At 41.4% G+C, this 22662-nt stretch overlaps 1 protein-coding gene across 4 annotated transcripts in view; it reads right to left on the bottom strand.

Annotated features, from left to right (window-relative positions):
• Positions 1-22662, bottom strand: part of DOCK8 (dedicator of cytokinesis 8) — a 223500-nt gene that overhangs the window by 48464 nt on the left and 152374 nt on the right. For all 4 annotated transcript variants that reach the window (XM_082841971.1, XM_082841972.1, XM_082841974.1 and 1 more), the window contains 5 exons: positions 21363-21458; positions 15368-15517; positions 13071-13184; positions 6459-6614; positions 4509-4648 (listed from right to left, as the gene is read on the bottom strand). In XM_082841971.1, coding sequence (XP_082698097.1) covers positions 4509-4648; positions 6459-6614; positions 13071-13184; positions 15368-15517; positions 21363-21458 — 656 coding nt within the window. The remainder of the gene's footprint in view (positions 1-4508; positions 4649-6458; positions 6615-13070; positions 13185-15367; positions 15518-21362; positions 21459-22662) is intronic.

Raw genomic sequence — 22662 nt, 5'->3', positions numbered from 1 at the left:
AAGATTTTAAAAATATGTTTTAGATACAAATCCCTTATTAGATCTATGATTTGCAAATATTTTCTCCCATTCTGTTTGGTGTCTTTTCACTTTCTTAATGATGTCCTATAAAGCATAGACGTTTCCATTTTAATGAAGTCTAACTTATCTCTTTTGCTGGGTGTATTTTTTATGTCAGATCTAAGAAACTACTGCCTAATCAAATTTCATGAAGATTACCCTTAAGATTTCATCTAAGAGTTTTATAGTTTTAACACTTACAATTAGGTCTTTCATCCATTTTGAGTTAACTTTTGTATATGGTGTGAGATAGGGGTCCAACTTCATTCTTTTGGATGTGGATATCCAGTTTTCCCAGCACCATTTGTTGAAAACACTATTTTTTTGCCATTGATTTTTTTCGCACTCTTGTTGAAAAATCAGTTGACTATAAATGTAAGGATTCATTTATAGACTCAATTCAATTTCATTAATTTACACAGGTCTATCTTTATGTCAGAACCACACAGTCTTGACTACTTTTGCTTTGTAGTAAGTTTTGAAATTGGGACGTGTGAGTCCTCCAACTTTGTTCTTCTTTTGCAAGATTGTTTTGGCTATATTGGAGTCCTTCGAATTTCCACATGAATTTTAGTATCAGCCTGTCAATTTCTGTAAGGGCCAGCTGGAATGTTGAGAGGAATTGGATTGAATTTGTAGATCAATTTAGGGAGTATTGCCATCTTAACAATATTAAATTTTCTGATCCATGAATACGTCATGCCTCTCAATTTATTTAGATCTATTTCTTTCTAAAGTGTTTTATAGTTTTCATTGTACAAGTCTTGTACTTCTTTTGTTAAATTTATTCCTAAGAATTTTACTCTTTTGATGCTACTTTAAGTGGAATTTTTCTTTTAATTTCATATTGTTCATTTCAGGAGTATAGAAATACAGTTAGTTTTTGTATATTGATCTTATACCCTGCAACCCTGCTGAACTCACTTATTACCTTTTTTTTTTTTAACAGTAGGTCCTTGTTGGTTATTTTAAATATAGCAGTATGTACATGTCAATCCCAAACTCCCAGTCTATCCCTCCCTCCCACCCTTCCCCCCCGGTAACCATAAGTTCATTCTCTAAGTCCGTGAGTCGCTTATTACCTTTAATAGTTCTTTTAGTGGGTTCTTTAGGATTTTCTATAAACAAATCATGTCATCTGTGAATAGAGATAGCTTTACTTCTTCCTTTCTGATATGGATGCCTTTTATTTCATTTTTTTGTCTAACTTCTCTGAGTAGAACTTCCAGTACAATGTTGAATAGAAGAAGCAAGAGTGGACATTGTCTTGCTCCTGACCTTAGAAAGAAAGTATTCAGTTTTTCACCAGTAAGTATGACGTTAGCTGTGGGTTTTTCACAGATGCCTTTATCAGGTTGGGGAAATTCTCATATATTCCTAAAGGGTGTGTGAAGTGTCTTTTTTCAGGAAGAGTTAACGGATTTTGTCAAATGCTTTTTTCAAACTTTTAATTTTATATTGGAGTATAGTTGATTAACAATGTTGTGATAGTTTCAGGTGTACAGCAAAGTGATTCAGTTATACTTATACATGTATGTCTATTCTTTTTCAACTTCTTTTCCCATTTAGGTTGTTACATAATATTGAGCAGAGTTCCCTGTGCTATATAGTAGGTCCTTGTTGGTTATCCATTTTAAATATAGCAGTGTGTACATGTCAATCCCAAACTCCCCAGCTATCCCTTCCCCCAACCCTTCCCCCCTAGTAACCACAAGTTGGTTCTCTAAGTCTGGGAGTCTGTTTCTGTTTTGTAAATAAGTTCATTTGTATCATTTCTTTTTAGATTTTGCATATAAGCGATATCATATGATATTTCTCTTTCTCTGTCTGACTTACTTCACTCAGTATTTATTCACCTATTGAGATGACTGAGTGGGTTTTATCCTTTATTCTCCTCATATAATGTATTGCATCAATTGATTTTCAGATGCTAAACCAATCTTGCATTCCTGGGATAAATCCTACCTAGCCATGGTGTACAATCCTTTTTATATGTTGTTGGGTGCAGTCTGCCAGTATTTTTTGAGGATATTTATATCAATATTCATATTTGTCTGCGGTTCTCTCCTGATGTCTTTGTCTGCTTTTGCCATCAGGGTAATGCTGCTTTTATAGGATGAGCTGGGACGTGTTCTCTCCTCTTCTATTTTTTTGGAAGAGTGTGTGAAGGATTGGAATTAATTCTTTAAACATTTGGTAGCATAACACAAAGATGCTAGATAATTTCCACATTCTGGAAAACCACTACGGATTTAATGATATGTGGATGTTTGTGGATACCCCCAGGTAAGGGGGGCTCCAGAGAGATCCATTAGAAACTAGACCTGTGGCTCCTTTTCAGGAGTTCAGGTACTGAGATGTGTCCCACTGGCCTTGCGCCTCATATGGGCAGGTGTTGGTGAGTCTACTAATTACATTGGCAGCAAAAGGAAGTACTGATCAAAAGGAAATATTGTCAAAGGATAAGATGTTTCTGAGATTTTCACCCACATGGTAAAGTCCGTGATGGTATTTTTAATGACTCTCCAGGAGAGTAACTGACAACACCGCGATCAGGGATTACTGTGTCGCCAAAGGAGTGGCACTCTTAATTAGTTTCCTCTGGGGGGGGGGTAGAAAAGGTACCTTGTGTGTATTTGTGTGTGTGTACACGTGTGAAGAATGTACCTACCTGATTGAACATAATCACATCATGGCTTCTGAACATACTCTACTCTGTTGCTAGTATTTAAAATAACAGCAACAATTTTAGGAGGAATCAAAACAGATGTAAAGGCTGTTTCCTTAGACATTTCACTAGAAGAGAAATGGAAAATAGAAAGTACCGTTTATGTAAATACTAAAGAGCACTTTTAGAAATCACGTGAATCCATGCTATTAAAGGACAATTAAGACAAAGCGTGTGTGTGTGTGTGTGTGTGTGTGTGTGTGCGTGTGCGTGTGTGTGTATGAAGGCAATTTTCTTTGTGTATAAGCCTCCTTCTCAGCGCCTTTCAGCATATTTGTCAGGGCACTTTGTGTTGCTGTGGAAATTTATGTTAGCTACAGAGTAGAAAGTTCTATTGAGAAAACTGAGAGGAGTTTAGTTAGGGTTGAGAGAAGACGAAATTGAAGCCTTGGAAAATGAAGCTCTCTAAGGATACACTTGACACCTGAATTTCTGGAAGGAGGCAGAATTCTGAGCTAAGAACATCAGACTTCCCACAACGACCTGCTGGGCGACAGAGACCTACATTCACTTAGGCAATATCAGGATGGGCAAAGCGCTTAGGACACATTTGTTATTGAAGTTACACAATCTTGTGCTCCTGCAATTGTTTCATACAATGATGTCCTGTTTTTGCCACAAAATTATAAGCACTTCGAGAGAACCTGAGAGTTTCCAATCAGACAAGAATCTATAACATACAGCCATGCTGCCGTTAGTCAGCGTACCCTATTCCAGTGCCCTCTATTAGCAGAGGAAGGAAGAACGTAGGCATTGTAGGAGTAGGTTCCCAGGCAGAGGTGATGTGGTATAGGAGGGTGGGCCCTGAGGAGGGACTCTCAAGACCATGGCTCTAGACTTGGCTGTGCTATGTAACTTTCGGCAAGTTCCTTCAGTTCTGTGGGCCTCATGTGAACACCAAAAGGGCTGAACCTAAATTATTTTCCAATCCTAAGGCTCCTTGGATTTGAGCCCCTGAATGGTGAGCTCTCTGGGGGCAAGGGATTTTGTCTGTTTTGTGCATTGAAATATCTCTGATATATTCCAACACTCAACTATGTCTGCCCCTTGGTAGGCATTCAGTAATTGCTGAATGGAACGTGTAGTATTGTGGAAGGCATTGTCTGCTTCTGTCCAGTCAGGTCTGATCCTTTGGGCTTATGGAGGAGAGGAAAAGAAGGAAAGAACAGAAGTCCCAGTTCATTGACTTCAAGTCCAGATATTGCCACGTGCCTACAGGTGATCAGGTGTATAAGCAGTGAAAGAACGTGTAAGCCCTGGACCTGTGGCATCTCTCTTAGACCGGGAAGGTCTTTTTGCAAGAAACCTAATCTGGACACGGGGCAACTACCTTCTCATCAGTGGCCACTTCCTTTGTTAGCACTGATCCAAACGGCACCTGGCTGCTGCCTCTGCGTGCACACATCACCCAAGGCACGCACTAAAAACAGTGCTCCTGCTTCTAAGGAGCTCACGAATCAGCATCCCTGGAAACCTAGTAGAATTGGAAACTTCCTCTCAAAGAATAGGAGGTTGAAAAGAGCTATTTTATGGTTTCTCTCCCTACCCCGTGCCTTTCCACATTCCTATAGCAGCATTTTCTCTAAACGTGTCTGCTTCTACTCTTCGGAACTGGTGAATGGTGGAGATTTTCGCCAAGCAAGAGAGGCTGAACTGCAAACTTTATTAAGGAGCAGCTTTTTTTTTCCTTTGTGTTCCATTATAAATGTCTGAAACATACCCTTCCCCTTCGGCATCCAGGGCAGCGGCCAGCTCGGTAAAGAGAAGCCCAGCGAGGAAGTGCTGCTGGCGGTACTCTGGTGTCAGATCAAACATGTTGGCAATCTTCTGGTCCTGGAAACTGGAGCAGGAGCTGGAGTTCTACAGAAATGCAAGGAGCAGTTCTATGAGTGACAAGAACTGGAATTAAAATCATGATGGCTAGTGTTTATTGAGCACATGCTATGGCCAGGCTCTGTAGGCACGATGCAGTGAAGCAGGTACCACTCGTGTCCCCCTGTGACAGATGAAGAAACTGAGACTTAGAGCGTTCACTCTGCGTTCCCAGCAAAGAGGACTGAAATCCTAGGATCACATCTGGACAGGGAAATGGGGACTCTATCCAATGCTATGGCTGTGAGCAGGTGATTCCTCTGTAACCAACTGCCCCCTTTATTTAAGGCTCCTGTTACACTTCTGAAGATGGCTTACATACATTCTCTGAAGTTTGCTGGCCTGGAAACCAGAAGCAGCGTCAGGCAGGGAAGTGTCAGATTGACCAGTCCTGGGCAATTCCTGTGTTCTTATCTTGGGGTCATACTTTATATGTCACTAGGAGAATCCAAAATGTCTCTGGAAAGCCTTTCCAGTTTGGTGAGGCTGGGGCAGTCAGAAGGGGAATGTGGGAGAGGACCCAGGGCAGAGCTGGCACGTCTGGAACAGCTGCTTGTCGGTGAGCTCTTTCCCAGTTCACAGGAAGATGGTCATGCAGTGCACATCTGGATCATGTCATTTGGCATGAATAGCTAAGAGTTTTAAAAAATTATTAAGACGAGCCTTCTCCTTTGGGCTAGTATTCAAGGAATATGCATCAGAAAGAACAGCTAAGAAGAAGAAATCTTGCCTGCTGCTCTGAGCTACTGATTTGCTCCCTATAAATGGAATGTGACTATTAAACAGCATTTCTTTAAAGTTTTTCTAGAGGACACTAGTCCCCCGAATCATCGATGGAGGAAAAAAAAGATTTCCAGAGTCCAGTCATATTGGGAATCACTGCTTATCATACACAGCCTCCCATTTCCTCTCCTACCCCACAGGCATTTACAATCTATATGAACAAGTTAGAGACACTTGGATGTCCTACTGCAAAGAAACCTGTTAACACAGGGTTTTCAAAATGGATTTGTCTTTGGAATTCTGTATTTGCATAATACCTCTTAACATCCTGTAGAATCTGGGGCCCACCAAACTTAACCTGCAAAATATTGTTCTACAAAAAAAGATTGGCCATGTCAGTCAAAGCCTCATCTCTAAATTTTAATACAACTGTTACTCTTCTGGGCTGATGAAGAAAAAGACTTGTTGGAAATACACTCTCTATAAAACAGAACATTGATTAGTTTACAATGAGATCTTTTCAGTGTTTCAAGAGCAAATTATCTGGAATATGATTCAAGGAGGAATCATCTCATGCCGAATTCCATTCTAAAGCAGAAACAGCAGAAAGTTCTAGGATCGTTCAAAGATATAATATCCATGTTAAAAACCACTACTAGATCATTTGGGAATCAATATAAAGGAAGCTGTCATTTCTTAAATTTTATGGTGTTGAGGTTTAGGAAAAGGGAAGTGAGCAAAGGAGACTGTCAGTGGAAAGATGACTTTCAGACAAAAGGAAGATCTGTGACTTTTCTATGAATTACACATTTTTCGTAGTGCACATGGATTCCTTTTGCTCTACTTGACCTCAGCAGGGATCCTTGGACCTAGGAAGAAAACAATCACGTAGCTTGTAAATGATTAGTCAGATGGCACAACTATGGGCATACTTGTGTGCATCTGGATCAACTGATCTGGCTTGAATAGCTCAATTTTTCTTCTAATTAAGAAGACCAATCTTTACAGGAATAAATGACTAAACTAAGCTATTTCAATGAAATAGCTTAAACAATTTTTCCAGTTAGCCGATTACCTGGGAAGATATGGAGGGACAGGGAGACGCTGGAGCAGTATCAGTATTCATAAAGAAGAGGTTCAGATTGAGGTAATGTTCGTGGCTGCAGAGAATTCTCAGGAACTCTAGCCTCATGGAAATGAGCATTGGAAGGTTGTTGAGCTTGGCTGACAGCTGGGAAGAAAAATGAGGAGAGAAAAGAGGTGTTTAAGGTGAATGGAGTTGAGGTTGACAGACACAAAAATATCCTTTCTCCCCAGATTAAGGCAATCAATCGAATAAAAACGAATGGGACAGGGCAACAGATGTCAAACTCTGCATTACCGGGAGGCCCAGTAAATTTTTATCCATTACTGTTCCCTTTAATGATTCTAGTCTAACAGCTGTCTGAAATGAGGATGCTTACGACTCCCACCCTTGTCAAATCTCTAAGACCGTGGCAAGCCTGTGTTAAAAATAATCTGGAGGTATGTCTTCAGTGTAACACAATATAATTTCACAAAAATCCCACTGTGTCTGAGAAACTAAATGAAAGGAGTTGACCCTACATGGGGTCACACAAAACTAATGGAATAGGACTGGATGACTTCAACGCCACAAGTGTTCTTTTGTGGTTTCTAATTAAAGGTCCCCCTGGGAAGTTCTCAAACCAGTTCCCTAGATGAAGGCATCAAATTACTTAGAATCTAAGTATGTAGTCCCTGCATAACAGCCAAGGAGTTTGCCCCAGAGTGGGAGAGGAGGAAGCGGAGGAGAAAGAAAGAGAAAGCTGGAAGAGTTTCCAGGAAAAATCTTCCCTTAAACAAACCAACCCTGAAATAAGCAATGAAAAGCTGGCAAAGGTGACAGTCTGGAAGAGATCTCTTGCTTCCCTCAGGTAGGTTGACAATTGAAGGACCGAGACTCTATGGGCTGTGACTCAGAGACAGCTTCCCTTAAGGCAAAGCAAGGAAAGGAGGGTCTTGATGGACCTTCTACCTCTCAATATATCATTATAAATACTCTGCTGCTGCAGCACAGGAAACCAAGCATCTCATCCTTACACATGGCCATGCTTCCTCTTCATGCACTTTAAGAGCAGTTTTATAAACTATACAATTTAAATGAGCACATATTTTCAGTCATTTTAGGAAAAGCCATTGTGTTGTGGCATTTTGCCTATAGAATCTGCAGTTAGATAGTTACTGGAAACAAATGAATACCATTATGTATTATAGAAAAAAACAGAATATATGACTTCTGTGTAAAAACATTTACCAGAACCCGTACTCTTGTCAATGTGCATTACTGGCTGATTTTGGACCAATGGGAACACCAGCAAATTGAACTGATTACAACTCGGTCTTATGCCCATCACTTAATGGCCACTCACAAAGTTGTTGGGTCAAGCCAGCTAACAGAATTTGAAAGCACAAGATTTTTTTTTTTTTAAACATTTGAATAAGCCTGTTTTAGATCTTTTATTTAAATTATTCTTTTTTTTAAACATCTTTATTGGAGTATAATTGCTTTACAATGGTGTGTTAGTTTCTGCTGTATAACAAAGTGAATCAGCTATACATATACATACATCCCCATATTTCCTCCCTCTTGTATCTCCCTCCCACCCTCCCTATCCCACCCCTCTAGGTGGACATAAAGCGCCGAGCTGATCTCCCTGTGCTATGTGGCTGCTTCCCACTAGCTATCTGTTTTCTATTTGGTAGTGGATATATGTCCATGCCACTCTCTCACTTTGTCCCAGCTTACCCTTCCCCCTCCCCGTGTCCTCAAGTCCATTCCCTAGTAGGTCTGCATCTTTACTCCCATCCTTCCCCTAGGTTCTTCATGACCTTTTTTTTTTTTTATTTTTTAGATTCCATATATATGTGTTAGCATACAGTATTTGTTTTTCTCTTTCTGACTTACTTCACTCTGTATGACAGTCTCTAGGTCCATCCACCTCACTACAAATAACTCAATTTCGTTTCTTTTTATGGCTGAGTAATATTCCATTGTATATGTGTGCCAGATCTTCTTTATCCATTCATCTGTTGATGGGCACCTAGGTTGCTTCCATGTCCTGGCTATTGTAAATACAGCTGCAATGAACATTTTGGTACATGACTCTTTTTGAATTATGGTTTTCTCAGGGTGTATTGCCAGCAGTGGGATTGCTGGGTCATATGGTAGTTCTATTTTTAGTTTTTTGAGGAACCTCCATACTGTTCTCCATAGTGGCTGTATCAATTTACAATCCCACCAACAGTGCAAGAGGGTTCCCTTTTCTCCACACCCTCTCCAGCATTTATTGTTTGTAGATATTTTGATGATGGCCATTCTGAGTGGTATGACATGATACCTCACTGTAGTTTTGATTTGCATTTCTCTAATGACTAGTGATGTTGAGCATTCTTTCATGTGTTTGTTGGCAATCTATATATCTTCTTTGGAGAAATGTCTATTTAGGTCTTCTGCACATTTCTGCATTGGGTTGTTTGTTTTTTTGATATTGAGCTGTATAAGCTGCTTGTATATTTTGGAGATTAATCCTTTGTCAGTTGCTTTGTTTGCAAATATTTTCTCCCATTCTGAGGGTTGTCTTTTTGTCTTGTTTATGGTTTCCTTTGCTGTGCAAAAGCTTTTAACTTTCATTAGGTCCCATTTGTTTATTTTTGTTTTTATTTCCATTTCTCTAGGAGGTGGGTCAAAAAGGATCTTGCTGTGATTTATGTCATAGAGTGTTCTGTCTATGCTTTCCTCTAAGAGTTTTATATTTTATAGTGTCTGGCCTTACATTTAGGTCTTTAATCCATTTTGAGTTTATTTTTGTGTATGGTGTTAGAGAGTGCTCTAATTTTATTCTTTTACATGTAGCTGTCCAGTTTTTCCAGCACCACTTATTGAAGAGGCTATCTTTTCTCCATTGTATATTCTTGCCTCCTTTATCAAAGATAATGTGATCATATGTGCATGGGTTTCTCTCTGGGCTTTCTATCCTATTTCTATCCATTGATCTATATTTCTGTTTTTGTGCCAGTACCATACTGTCTTGATTACTGTAGCTTTGTAGTATAGTCTGAAGTCAGAGAGCCTGATTCCCACAGCTATGTTTTTCTTGCTCAAGACTGCTTTGGCTATTCGGGGTCTTTTGTGTTTCCATACAAATTGTGAAATTTTTTGTTCTAGTTCTGTGAAAAATGACATTGGTAGTTTGAGAGGGATTGCACTGAATCTGTAGATTGCTTTGGGCAGTATAGTCATTTTCACAATGTTGATTCTTCCAATCCAAGAACATGGTATATCTCTCCTTCTGTTTGTATCATCTATAATTTCTTTCATCAGTGTCTTATAGTTTTCTGAATACAGGTCTTTTGTCTCCTTAGGTAGGTTTATTCCTAGGTGTGTTATTTATTTTGTTGCTATGGTAAATTGGAGTGTTTCCTTAATTTCACTTTCAGATTTTTCATCATTAGTGTATAGGAATGCAAGAGACTTCTGTGCATTAATTTTCTATCCTGCTACTTTACCAAATTCATTGATTAGCTCTAGTAGTTTTCTGGTAGCATCTTTAGGATTCTCTATGTATAGTATCATGTCATCTGCAAACAGTGACAGTTTTACTTCTTCTTTTCCAATTTGGATTCCTTTTATTTCTTTTTATTCTATGATTGCTGTGGCTAAAATTTCCAAAACTATGTTGAATAATAGTGGTGAGAGTGGGCACCCTTGTCTTATTCCTGATCTTAGTGGAAATGGTTTCAGTTTTTCACCATTGAGAATGATGTTGACTGTGGGTTTGTCATATATGGCCTTGTCATACATGGCCTTTATTATGTTGAGGTAAGTTCTCTCTATTCCTACTTTCTGGAGGGTTTTTATCATAAATGGGTGTTGAATTTTGTCAAAAGCTTTTTCTGCATCTATTGAGATGATCATATGGTTTTTAGTCTTCAGTTTGTTAATATGGTGTATCACATTGATTGATCTGCGTATATTGAAGAATCCTTGCATTCCTGGGATAAACTCCACTTGATCATGGTGTATGATCCTTCTAATGTGCTGCTGGATTCTGTTTGCTAGAATTTTGTTGAGGATTTTTGCATCTATGTTCATCAGTTACATTGGTCTGTAGTTTTCTTTTTTTGTGACATCTCTGTCTGGTTTTGGTGTCAGGGTGATGGTGGCCTCCTAGAATGAGTTTGGGAGTGTTCCTCCCTCTGCTATATTTTGGAAGAGTTTGAGAAGGATAGGTGTTAGCTCTTCTCTAAATGATTGATAGAATTTGCCTGTGAAGCCATCTGGTCCTGGGCTTTTGTTTGTTGGAAGATTTCTAATCACAGTTTCAATTTCAGTGCTTGTGATTGGTCTGTTTATATATTCTATGAAAGCACAAGATATTTGCATTTGAAAGAAGACCACGTTGTGGCCATCTTTCATAGGTCCCTTGAAACTTCCATGAAGACAGAAATTTCAAAAATAATTTTAGCAATGTTTAGGAAAGAGTAAAGTGCAGTTCCCAAAACATCCTTTGCAAAGGTCAGGACCCAAAGCAGTAGCCTCGATGGCCCAGTTTTCACAAGGATCTTGCTAAGTCAGTTTAGCCAGAATCCCTCACCCTTGATATCTGATCACTCTTGAGATCTGACCAAATTCCTCATCCCTCACCATCCCCCAGGTGGTATATGATCACCTGGCCTGCCTTCAGCAAAATCCTGTTAGGTTAGTTTGGCCAGAATTCTTCCTTTACCCCTGATGTTTCCTCTTAGTAATTTTTCATCCACTGACTATTCCTACCCTGTTCCTTGGCTATAAATTGGCATTTTTCCTGTTGTATTCGGAGTTGAACACAATCTCTCTCCCCTACTGAAAAACTGTGGTGCAGTGGTCCCTACACCTATCACGATGGTCCTGAATAAAGTCTGCCTTACAGATTACCACGTGTCATGCATAAATTTTTTCTTTAACAGAGGCTAACCCTGGGCTTATAGTGGTATTCCAGTATCTCCTTTCCATATATTCAACTTCAAGTTTTGAAAAACATATTAATTTATATTTGCAATTCATCCAGTGACCTGCCATCCTAAACACCCGAGGGGGATGGCAAAGAGAAATGGCACATTCCTCCACCACTCCAATCTGGTGGAATAGGGACAGAAGATCAATGCAGGGTCAGGAGGTCAGGCTGCACAAGATGTTGGTGCTCTGGGACTTCTGATGTTTCCTTAGGATTCGCTTTTTACAAGTCATCTTCCGTATTAGGAGTCTCTTTAGAATAGTCATGGTCTTTTTACTGGGGAGAGGAGATCCTTTTATTTTATAGATGAGGAAATGAGACCCATAGAAATGTAATGACTTATCTAAGGTCACTAATTTCCTAGATAAGAAATTAATGACTTATCTAAGGTGCAGAGTAATTAACCTACTGTACCTCGAGTTAGGTAGCCATGGCTCTTTCTTCCCTGGAGAAGTTACATAACTCCTCTAAATTTCAGCCTTATAATCTGCAAAATGTTGACAATGACACCTTGCAAGGATCAAATGATACAATTTCTATAAAGTGCTTAACACAGTGCTTTGTCCAGGGGTGGAAGAAACCAGGGGTGGTGACAGTGATGGTGATGGTGGAGGTGGTGGGTGGTGATACTGGTGGCAGTGAAGACAGTGGTGGCCGGTAGTGATGTTAGTGGCAAGGATAGTGGTGGTGGTCCTAAAGTAGGAATATGGAAGGAAAGGAGCAGCAGCAGTAATAACTGCTACTTACATTTCTATTGTTGGGACAGTTTGAGGAGGATAGAGAACAAAAGAAGAATTCCATTTGAAAAATCTGGGGCACTGATAAAATGCTCCTGGATTATAAAATACGGTCGGCCCTCTGTATCCACAGTTTCTGTATCCATGCATACAACCAACTAAGAATTGAAAACTATTCAGAAAAAAAAAAATCCAGAAAATTGAAAAAGCAAACCTTGAATTTGTACTGGCGACTAGTTATATAGAATTTACATTATACTTGATATTATAAGTAATCCAGAGATGAGTTAAAGTATGTGGGAGGATGTGTGTAAATTATTTGCCAATACTATGCTATTTTATAGAAGGGACTTGAGCATCTGTGAATTTTGGTATCCTTGGGGGAGCTGGGGAGGGGTCCTGGAACCAATCCTCTACAGATACACCAGAGGACAGTATTTGCTTCGTGCCAGGTCAAATTCCGTCTCTTTGATTTTACCAGGGTTCTTTAATGTCAGAATTTCACAACTACAATTTAATTAATTACCCTGATAGGAGAAAAGAGACCTCATATTTTCAGTTCTATACCTGGTCAAAGACTGAATGCTACAGTCATGTAATTTCTGTTAAATTGAAGAAAGCAACTCATATCACTAACACATTTCAATTCCCGTAGATTAACTTGTCGGCTCTTCTGTGCTGGGTTGGTAAATGCTTCAGGAATCCACACAAACCAGTGTGTCTACAGACGTCCATGGCACAAAACAAATGACTTGAAGAATATACCACAAAACCCAGAATGTACAAGAGTCAAGTTGCCTAACTTGGCAATGAACAAAAGAGCATGCCACGGCAATGAGCATCACATCAGATGGGAAGGAACCAGAACAACAGGGCTGGGTCTGAGGGAACACTCACCTGGTTGCAATAATGTTTGATGAGGTTAAACACAAAGCCACGATCCATGAGTGAGAGGAGGTCGTACAAGAAGAAAGCCAGGCTGATGTTGATCTTTTCCGCCTGTTCAATTTCCTTAAAAACAAACATACAAACACCCACATCATTTGGTGGTAAACCCTGGTCATAAACTCCCAGGTCTCTGATGGGAAAGTTGGGACAGGCAGGTCCTATGTTTTTAGCCAGTGTCCCTCTGGAAGATACTGAGCAAAGCAGGTAACGCTGCAAAACTATAGCAAATATAATTTAGAACTTAATTGATGCCATGAGTGTTGAATGAAGTATTTCCTTATCTACTGTTAATATTTAGATACATTTCCTTCTAGGCTTCTTTTCCTACGTGCATATTTATTTGTATATAATTGAGCTCATTCTCTATCTACAACAGGGTCCTGAATTTATTCATTCAACATTATACTATGAACATTTTCCCACATTCTGGTTTCTCATATTTCTTATATTTCTTTATATTGCTCTACTATAATTTATTTAATTCTGATAACTATTGTTTTGGCAAAACTAACTTGAAATGTATTCACTATCTTCAATGAGATAGACTCAATTTGTAAGGACTGTTGCAGAAAATCTAATCAGGATACAAGAACCAGTTTTTACTTAAGGATTTTTTTTTTTTTTTTTGCGGTACGCGGGCCTCTCACTGTTGTGGCCTCTCCCGTTGCGGAGCACAGGCTCCGGATGCGCAGGCTCAGCGGCCATGGCTCATGGGCCCAACTGCTCTGCGGCATGTGGGATCCTCCCGGACTGGGGCACAAACCCGTGTCCCCTGCATCGGCAGGCGGACTCTCAACCACTGCGCCACCAGGGAAGCCAGGATTTTTTTTTTTTTTTCTCCAATTAGATAGCATTCTCAGCTTAAGAGAGGTCAGAGTCATACATGGTCAACTCTTGCATGAATTGAGGCCATGGTTTTGTTTGTATTACTTCTCAGTGCTCATATTTATGAGGGATTTTCATAGCACTTCAGAGCAATTGGGGATTCACTTTTTCATGTTTATGTCCTTTATTCTCAGAAGTATAAATCAATGTGCTCTGACACTATTGAAAATATGATTTTAAAATATTTCCCTCTTGTTATCATGTACAGTTTGCAAATTCAGGCCAAGCTGACCAGCCACTGGCATGGATGGAGACTTGGTAGTTTCCACAGTTACCATGGAGTGGCAAGTCCTCATGCTTTTAGCATCCTCCACATGGACCACTCCTTAAGAGACTGAATATTCTGGGCTTGGAATCTTCAGTCTTGACTTTGCTGCTAGCTGTGTGACTTTTGGAAAATGTATCAACCTCACTGTGCCTAATTTTTCATGCCTGCCAAAATGGAGACACCATTGCCGCTCTCACAAAATTTGCCATAAGAAATAACCAAATGGAAATTTCTTCTCCTGAGTATTTGTATGGTAGCATACAAATTCTTCATAATGATAAAGGTATTAATAATGATCACTGCTGCTTCCATTTTTTTTTTTCTTTTTTTTTTCAAATTTTATAGAATTTTTTTTTTTTTTTTTTGCGGTACGCGGGCCCCTCACTGTTGTGGCCTCTCCTGTTGTGGAGCACAGGCTCTGGACACGCAGGCTCAGTGGCCATGGCTCACGGGCCCAGCCGCTCCGCGGCATGTGGGATCCTCCCGGACTGGGGCACGAACCAGCATCCCCTGCATCGGCAGGCGGACTCTCAACCACTGCGCCACCAGGGAAGCCCCTAGAATTTTAAATTCTGCTTCAAATTTTAGAATTTTGTTTTATTTCATTTTACATATTTTTTTACTTTCTACTTTGAAATAATTTCAAACTTAAGGAAAAGGTGCAAGAATAGTAAAAAGAACTCCTTTAACTAGACGCATCAATACTTGACATTTTGCTACATTTGCTTTATCATTCTCTCTGCATATACAATTTTTTTTCTGAACCATTTGAGAGTAGGTTGCAAATATCATGCCCATTTACCTCATAATACTTCAGGGTATATTTCCTAAGAATAAGAATATTATCTCTTGTAGCTACATTGATACAATAATTTAAACTATTGCAATTCCATATTGTAATTTCTTGCTAGCAGTCCCCAGCCCCACCCCAGGGTCCTGTCCAGTATAATATACTGCACTTAGTTGTTATGCAGTATGTTAGTTACATTTTAATTACTGTTTTAAGATGATGCTTATTTTTCTTTGATTATGAAAATAACATATGCCCAAGGTAAAAAATTTCAGAAAGTAAAGAGTAAAATGACACAGTTACCCTCTGAGGTTTTACTAAAAGGGCTGCAATCTCCGAGGTGACCACATTAACAATAGTAGTTATGTCATCTTTGAAACGGTCGGAGAAACGAGTCCTCCGAAAATTGTCCCGTTTGTCCATGTTGTGTACATACTGGGCCATGCTTTTCACCTGCAGAGAAGATAGGGGAAATGTCAATGTGGAAACTGGTGACCTGCTTGTACACTGTGGAAAAGGGGAAAAGCCTGGAAGAAAAGTTCATTAACAATGGACTTTCTAACACTCTATCTGTGCTGGTGGTTGCCCAAGCAGGCTCTGATCTGAAAAACGCTCCTGACACCCGGATGGTTACCATGGTGGCAGGAGGTGGGAAGGGTGCCCCCTTCTTGACCCCAAGTCAAGGGGCTCCCTTCTTGCTGCTGACAAAGCCAGGGAGCTTAATTCTTTAGCTGCGGTGTCACAAGACTCCCTTTCTCTCAACTGGGAAGGCAGACGTAGACTGGGCCCCTAGGGCCACTGAGGCACCACCCTATCATGGCACACAACACATTCCAGAAAGAGGAAATGTTTATGAGACTGGTTTTGATGTGAACTGAAGTAATTTCTGTCTCTGAAACTACAGCAAGGAGAAGAAGACAGAAATGGTAATCTTATGTCAAGTTTCCAGTTGAACAGGAGAACAGTTTTTCCAGAAACAATTCTATAGTGTGCTAGCTGGAAACTTAACCACTGCTTGGAACATTACCTCTAGGAGAAATTATGTTCTGAGTTTTATACAACTAGCTTGCTAAAGATACATATCTATGTATACATTTATATGATATAATTATATATTTAAAATACATATTTAATGTATATGTAGTTTAAATAAAAACCTGTATACCCATCAGTGATTCTCTGTATTATGACTAGTACAATACCAGCTCAATGCCTACCACAATTTTAAGTCAAAATCGTGCTTATTTTTTGGATTTCTTCCTGGGCCAGGAGATTATGGGTCAATACACCCCCTTTTGGTACAGCCTGAGGTTGCGTCTTGTTGGAAGCTGCTCAGAGCTAGGAAGAACAGTCTGATGGGAAAGGCTGGGAGAGGCTGTGGGCAGGTGCCTACCCTTTCCATAAGTGTGTCCACACTAGTCTGAGAGTCACTGCATAAAGAAATGGCCCTGGAACTTAAACCACCCACACTGGCCTGACGGTGACCCACTAGGTCAGGGCTGGAAGAAGAGGGAAAATGACTTTCACTCCCAAGAGCGCTAACCGCAGACTTCTGTTTCTGAGAATGCAGGGGTGGCAATACTTTTAGCACTGAGATAAACAGAGATTAACCAAAACAAAACAAAACACAGAAGAGGTAAGTTAAGAAGTGAAAACATACAGATAGGTAAATGTGTTTTCTGTGTTCAGATAATGCCATCGCCAGTTTGGGGAAGATCTAAGAACATAAAATCCTGAAGCCCAGGGTAAGAACCACAGTTTCTCTTCACAGTAGAGTCCCCCTTGGCTCAGGACACGCTAAAGTGTCTGTACCTCGCAGAGTCACATGTACTTGATGGAAGACCTGAATGAGAGGTGGGAACTGGACCCAATATTTGTCTGACAGAACTCCTCTCTCACTATGATCCTAACAGAGGACCGAGGAAGACGAGGCCCCTCTGTTTAGAGCTACCTGCTCCTGATTCCCTGCTGCCTAACCCACCCCAGCACCGGGCTTTTAGAACTCACTCTTGTGTTTGCCTCCTGCCTGCTGAGTGTGGCCATCCCACAAACAAACAGATAATCCTCACAATACCATACTTCCAACCACTGGCCTCTTGCCGGACTGTCAGCTACTTGCCAACTACTATGTTCTTTGCATCTCAAGAGAGGAACACCCAGTGGAAATAGTAGTGGAGACTGGGCCCGTTATTTGTAGGGTGGGATAAGGCAGGAAAATATTTTCCTCCACATCAGCCTCTGTGACCCATTCAAAGCTGGGATACCAAGAACCCCTTGGTGTAGAACTTCACGTCCTGGGTAAACGGGGTCACCATTTACCTCTGGATCCCCAAAGTCTGGCTCAGCAGTTTCTAGAAACATGGGAATGTATTCATTAGCAAGTGTGAAATCTGCCCAAGGATTGTGTTCAACAGCTCTGATGCCAAAGTGGTTGTTCATTAGCACGTGGGCATTAATACAACTAAAGGGTGTTAAATTGCCCAGGTTGTTGGCTAAGCCCAAGGAGGCTGTCGTCCTTTCTTCTCAAGCTTCTTGGGAAAAAAACTGTTTTGGTTTTGCAACAACTTCCTAGGCATCTGTAAGGCAAATGCAAAAGCAATGCGTGGAGGACTAGGCGTCCTGTCTGGGTCCAAGATCGGTTTCCTTGCAAAGTTCTGGCTGGGGCTGACAGTCTCCATTTGCCTCCAGATGCAAACTCCAGCTCCCTTTCTTGTCCTTCTCCATCTATCTCTGAGCCCTGGGAAGCTGATCCCTATAGACTACATCATTCAGGACTCCTTGAACTTAGGCTTCTGGTTGGACCTGGCAAATGGGAGGCACCATCAGGGGACCAGTGGGCGGGAGAAGAGTGGTCCAGGTGCGCATCCACTCCACTGCCCTCATCCCCGTGCAGCGTGCTTCTGGCAGTGGCAGTGTTTCTCTAAGATGCCAGCTCCTTGTCACGTGGACCCTCTTCTCTGCCTCAGCTTTCTCTTGCCCCCAGTTACACTATTCCATACCCTTGCTTCTTTAGAGCTAGGAGAGAGAAATGCTTCCAGCGCCTTCTGCTCCCAGGGTGCCTCACCAACCCTTATCTGCTCCTGTAACCTGGCACATACCCTGGGCAAAGTCCCTTTGATAAATGTTTTCCAGTTAACCCTTTTGAGCAATGCCAACGCTGTCTCACGAGGACCCTGACAGACTTAGTTATAACCTGCAGAGCCCTGGGTCATCTGCATGTTGACCAACCCCCTCCAAGCACTCGTATCAGTAGGACCTTCTTTCCAGCTTCTGCAGCTGTTTACCATAAAGGACTCCTAGAGGAAGGAGGGCTATCAGCTTTAGCTTTTGCTTTCTTCCCTGAGCCTACTGAGTCCTAGTAAATAAATGTGCAAGATCAAAAGCAATTTTCACCTGTTCCATGGTTCTCAGATCCCTGCAGTTAGGGGCACTGAAGTGGTACTGATGAAGTCTTTGGCGGACCTGGAGACTTCTCCTTATGGCCTCCACCCTTCCTCCAACCCCATCTGTAAACTGGGGATGATGGAAAGCTGCTGCCTGAGGGTCGTCTGAGGATTCAACCAGATGATGCTTACAGTGCTTACAAGGGTGCCTAGCATGTATATAGATGCTCAACACATTTTAGGTGTTATTATTTTTCCTTCCTTGGGGATGCCAGCTGTCACTGGTATTATATAAGGACAGAGTATCATTACATTTGCAGAGAATGCAAACTTGCCTTTGAAAGAGAGCTCTAAGATGTCACGAGGAGCCATTTAGGGCTAGCAATGCTGAGTTCATGCCTACTGAGAATGGGACAGTGATTGCAGCACTCCATTCAAGTTGACTTCAGAATACAAAGGTTTTGCATGTTGTTAATACGTTAGGCTAAGAAAATGTTTTGTCACGTTACGCTTCCAAGGAGAAGCAAAATGGCAGAGGAACAGAATTTGGACCAGAGCATTGCGGAACTGAGGCCCTGCCCCTCCCTGGCTGAGAGGGCTGGGCAAACCCCTCCTTAGCCTCAGGGTCCTGTGTTTGCACCGGGGATAACTGCTCACGATAGAGCTTATAATACAGAGCTACTAAATAAGATCTAAGAATGATTAGGTGAAGTGTGTGCATATGTGTGCATGTGTGTGAGTAAATGACATGAAACATCTTTGAACTGAGATACTGCTTTCCTTTGGGACTCTCTTCTAAGAGATTCCACAATGTCAAAGTGAGTTTTTGCATCATGTCTTTTAAAATTTGCAATATGGCAGATCAACTCAGTTGAAGATTATTTGTATGAATTATCTATAGACGGATTACCACCTGAGTAAATCTTCTTTATGGAGAAACTTGATGGTGGTGGGATGGGTACACAGAAACAGGATGTACTGGGCACACAGTGGTGGTTTTGATCCTTCTCTTGCCTCAGGACAGAGTTTATGGCCAGCCTCTTCCTGCCAGATTGCAAAGCTCGTGTCTCACTGCTAACGCGGTTGCTCCAAGACTTGTGAGCTGCAGCCACCCACCCGAATCAGCTTGGCTTTTAGAATGCAAACTCCTGGTGCTGGCTGCATACAGAGACCCTTAGCTCTGTTCGGGCCTCACAGAGCAGAGGTGGTGTGGACTAGTGGATCTTCAGCACGCTTGGAAGGCACCTGGGCAGACAGGTTCATGCAGTGCCGGCTTCCCCCTCCTCATTGCACTCAGTATTCTAGGCAGGGGCTCCAGATCTGCTTTATTCTCACTAAGCACCCTAGGTGATTCTGCTGCAGGCATCTGGGACTGTGTTTGGAAAAGACATCTCGCTAGCAATACCTTTCTCAAACGAGGGGTGGGAACTTGGTGAAACTCTAAGGGATTTGCATCCTGGATGTGCTTCTGTGGCATGGGCCTCACTTCTTTTTAACTCTGTTGCACACTACTTCCCATTTCCTCCCCAATGTATGTTTATTTTTGTTTCCTTTGACCCTCTTGTCCTCTATGTCTTATTGTTCAGTATTGTTCTCTTTTACTTGGGCTTGAACTTACATAGATAAACTAGAGCTCAGGTGAAAATCCTACCATCTCTCTCAAAAAAAATTATCCACTTTAACAGTGTCACAGAGCAAAGAACCCAGTCAATATAAAGCTAATTCTATCACTAAATCTCAGTCCACTCTATCCTCTGGATTGTTTGCATGTGCATTTTTATGTAGTTAGTGTCTGTGCTTTCACACCTTTTTCATTTCACCTCATTTCGCAATGCATCTCAATTTATCAACATTGACAAAATGCTTATTCTAGTGGCTTTATGGCAAAATCCTTTCACTTCTAGTATAAAATAGGTATTACTATTATTCTCTTTATTTTTAAATTAAAGACTATGCTGTCCCTTTTGCTTTTCTGCTAGAGAACAGATAGAAGTTGCAGGTAAACAGTTTTACAAGTCTCATTTTTTCCCCCCAACAAATATTAGTTGGCACTTGTACGATGTCAAGCCATGTTCTGGGGCTAGAGATAAGATAATGAAGAAGATAGACCCCAATCCTAGAAATCCAATAGGCAAAAGAGAAAAACAATTACAAATTGTGATAAGTGCTAGGAAGGAAATAAAGAGGGTGTTTAAAAGGAGAGGAATAGAGTGGAAGATATATTATGGTAGAAGGTGGTCAGAAAAGGACTCTCAGAAGTGGTGACACTAAAGCTGAAACCTAAAGAGAAGAACTCCCGAAGTGTGTATGTATGTGGGGGGCATGAAAGGTACGGACAGGGGAAAGAATCTTAAGAAGGCTCTGAGGCTGAAAAGGTCTCAGCATCTTCAAAGGACCAAACTGGAAACAATGTGGCTGAATGAGGGGGGGAATAGGGTCTAAGATAAAGTTAGAGATGAATGGAAACAGAACCATCCAGGGGCTTTTTAGGCCGTGAGAAAAATGTGTGCTTTATTTCCAGTACACTGGAAATCACTGAAAGGTTTTAAAGAGGGGAGTGTCATTATCTGCTTAATTTTGAGTTGCCCTGTGCAGATTGGATGGGCTGAGGGCACAAATGAATGCAGGTGGGCAAAGAGGAAGCGAATGCAGACATGATGGCAGCTTGACTAGGCAGGGAGCAGTGAAGATTGGTGAGAAGCGGCAGGTGGAAGTAGATTTTCAAGGTGGAATCAGCAAGATTTGGTGGAAGATGGATGAAAGGGTGAGGGAGAGTTAAAACCGAAGGAATGATCCCAGGTTTTCTGCAGGAGCAATTCAGTAGATAAGATGTCAGTTCCTACCATGGGAAACCTCACTGCCTGTCTGCTTTTCGTGCCCTACCGAGCACAGATATAAACATGCAAGAATCTCACCAGAAGTTCAAAGAAGAACCAGGAGTACTTGAAGACTGTTTCTTTCACCATTCCAGTGCTGACCACCATCTGCAGGGCAAGCTCCTCATGGAAATGCTGGACACACAAACACAAAAACATTACACTTACATAATGATGGTCTGTACTAGGTGCTTTATTCGCCAACCCCACTTTTCTTTTTTCCCAACTGTAATAGCTTGTTAGTATGTGTCCTAGATGTCTTAGACCACAGTGGATGGCAGAGTCAATGCTGACACAATCTGAGACTGGAAGGCCTTTTCAGTAGGTAGGAGAAGGCTGTGTGGATCCCATATCCCCAGAGCCACACAAACACAGGCAGGAGTTTCGAGGGAGGAAGGGGGCACAGCAGGAGTGTATTTTTAATCCTTTCCTGAAAAGGAAAGGCAGTAGAGCATTCTGAGTCACTGGAAACCTGGGCACCTGGGGCTTCTAAACCTTACTGGACAGCTGGGTTTGAAGGACTGGCCTCGGCAGGGGAGTGAAGCTAATACATTCTATGGGGGAAGCATTCCTGGGTAGCAGTCGGAACTGAGACTCTGTTCTTTTCCTTCCAGGTCCCACCGTAAACCCTCTGTGTGACCACGTGTAAGCTGTTCCTCCCCTGACCCTCAATGGTCTCATCTATAAACTCAGTTGGTAGCAGTGGTTCTCAAACTTGAATGTGCGTCAGAATCCCTTGGAGAGCTTGTTAAGGAACAGATTGCTGAGCCCACCTCCAGAGTTTCAGATTCAGTTGGTCTGGGGTGCGGCCTGAGAATCTGCATCTCTAACAAGTCCCCAGGTGATGCTGTCACTGCTGGTCCAGGGACCTCAATCAAAGAACCACTGTCTAGATGGTATTTCAACTCCCTTCTAGATGGAACAATTTTTGTTTTTATAATCCTGCTATGGCTTCGTGGGGAACGAGGTTTGGGTTCATCAGTAGATTGTCTGCATTAAAAGGCATAGGGGTAGCAGCTTGAACTCATCCAACTTCTATACTTCTTTGTCCCAGGGTCAGTTGCTCCACTTTATGTCTACACTGCCTGTCAAGTCATCTGACTGCAGATGTAGCAGACAGTGATCTTTTTACACCTTTTGCACCCTTCCCATTCCCTGCTTTATCTGGGGAACAAGTTTAAGACTAAAGGTGGGGCAACCAACTCATCTCAGTTTGCCTGAGACTGTTGTGGACAAAAACAATGTCGCCTGTCATTTCAGTAAACAATGTTGCCTGCTTATTCCAGTGAACAACAAATGTTTCCAGACCATCAAGCCATCAGCCACTGAGACCCAGACG

The sequence above is a fragment of the Leucopleurus acutus genome (genome assembly GCF_964270905.1).
Source record: "Leucopleurus acutus genome assembly, chromosome: 7".
Classification (NCBI taxonomy): Eukaryota; Metazoa; Chordata; class Mammalia; order Artiodactyla; family Delphinidae; genus Leucopleurus; species Leucopleurus acutus.
This window is presented reverse-complemented; position numbering and strand designations above follow the sequence as displayed.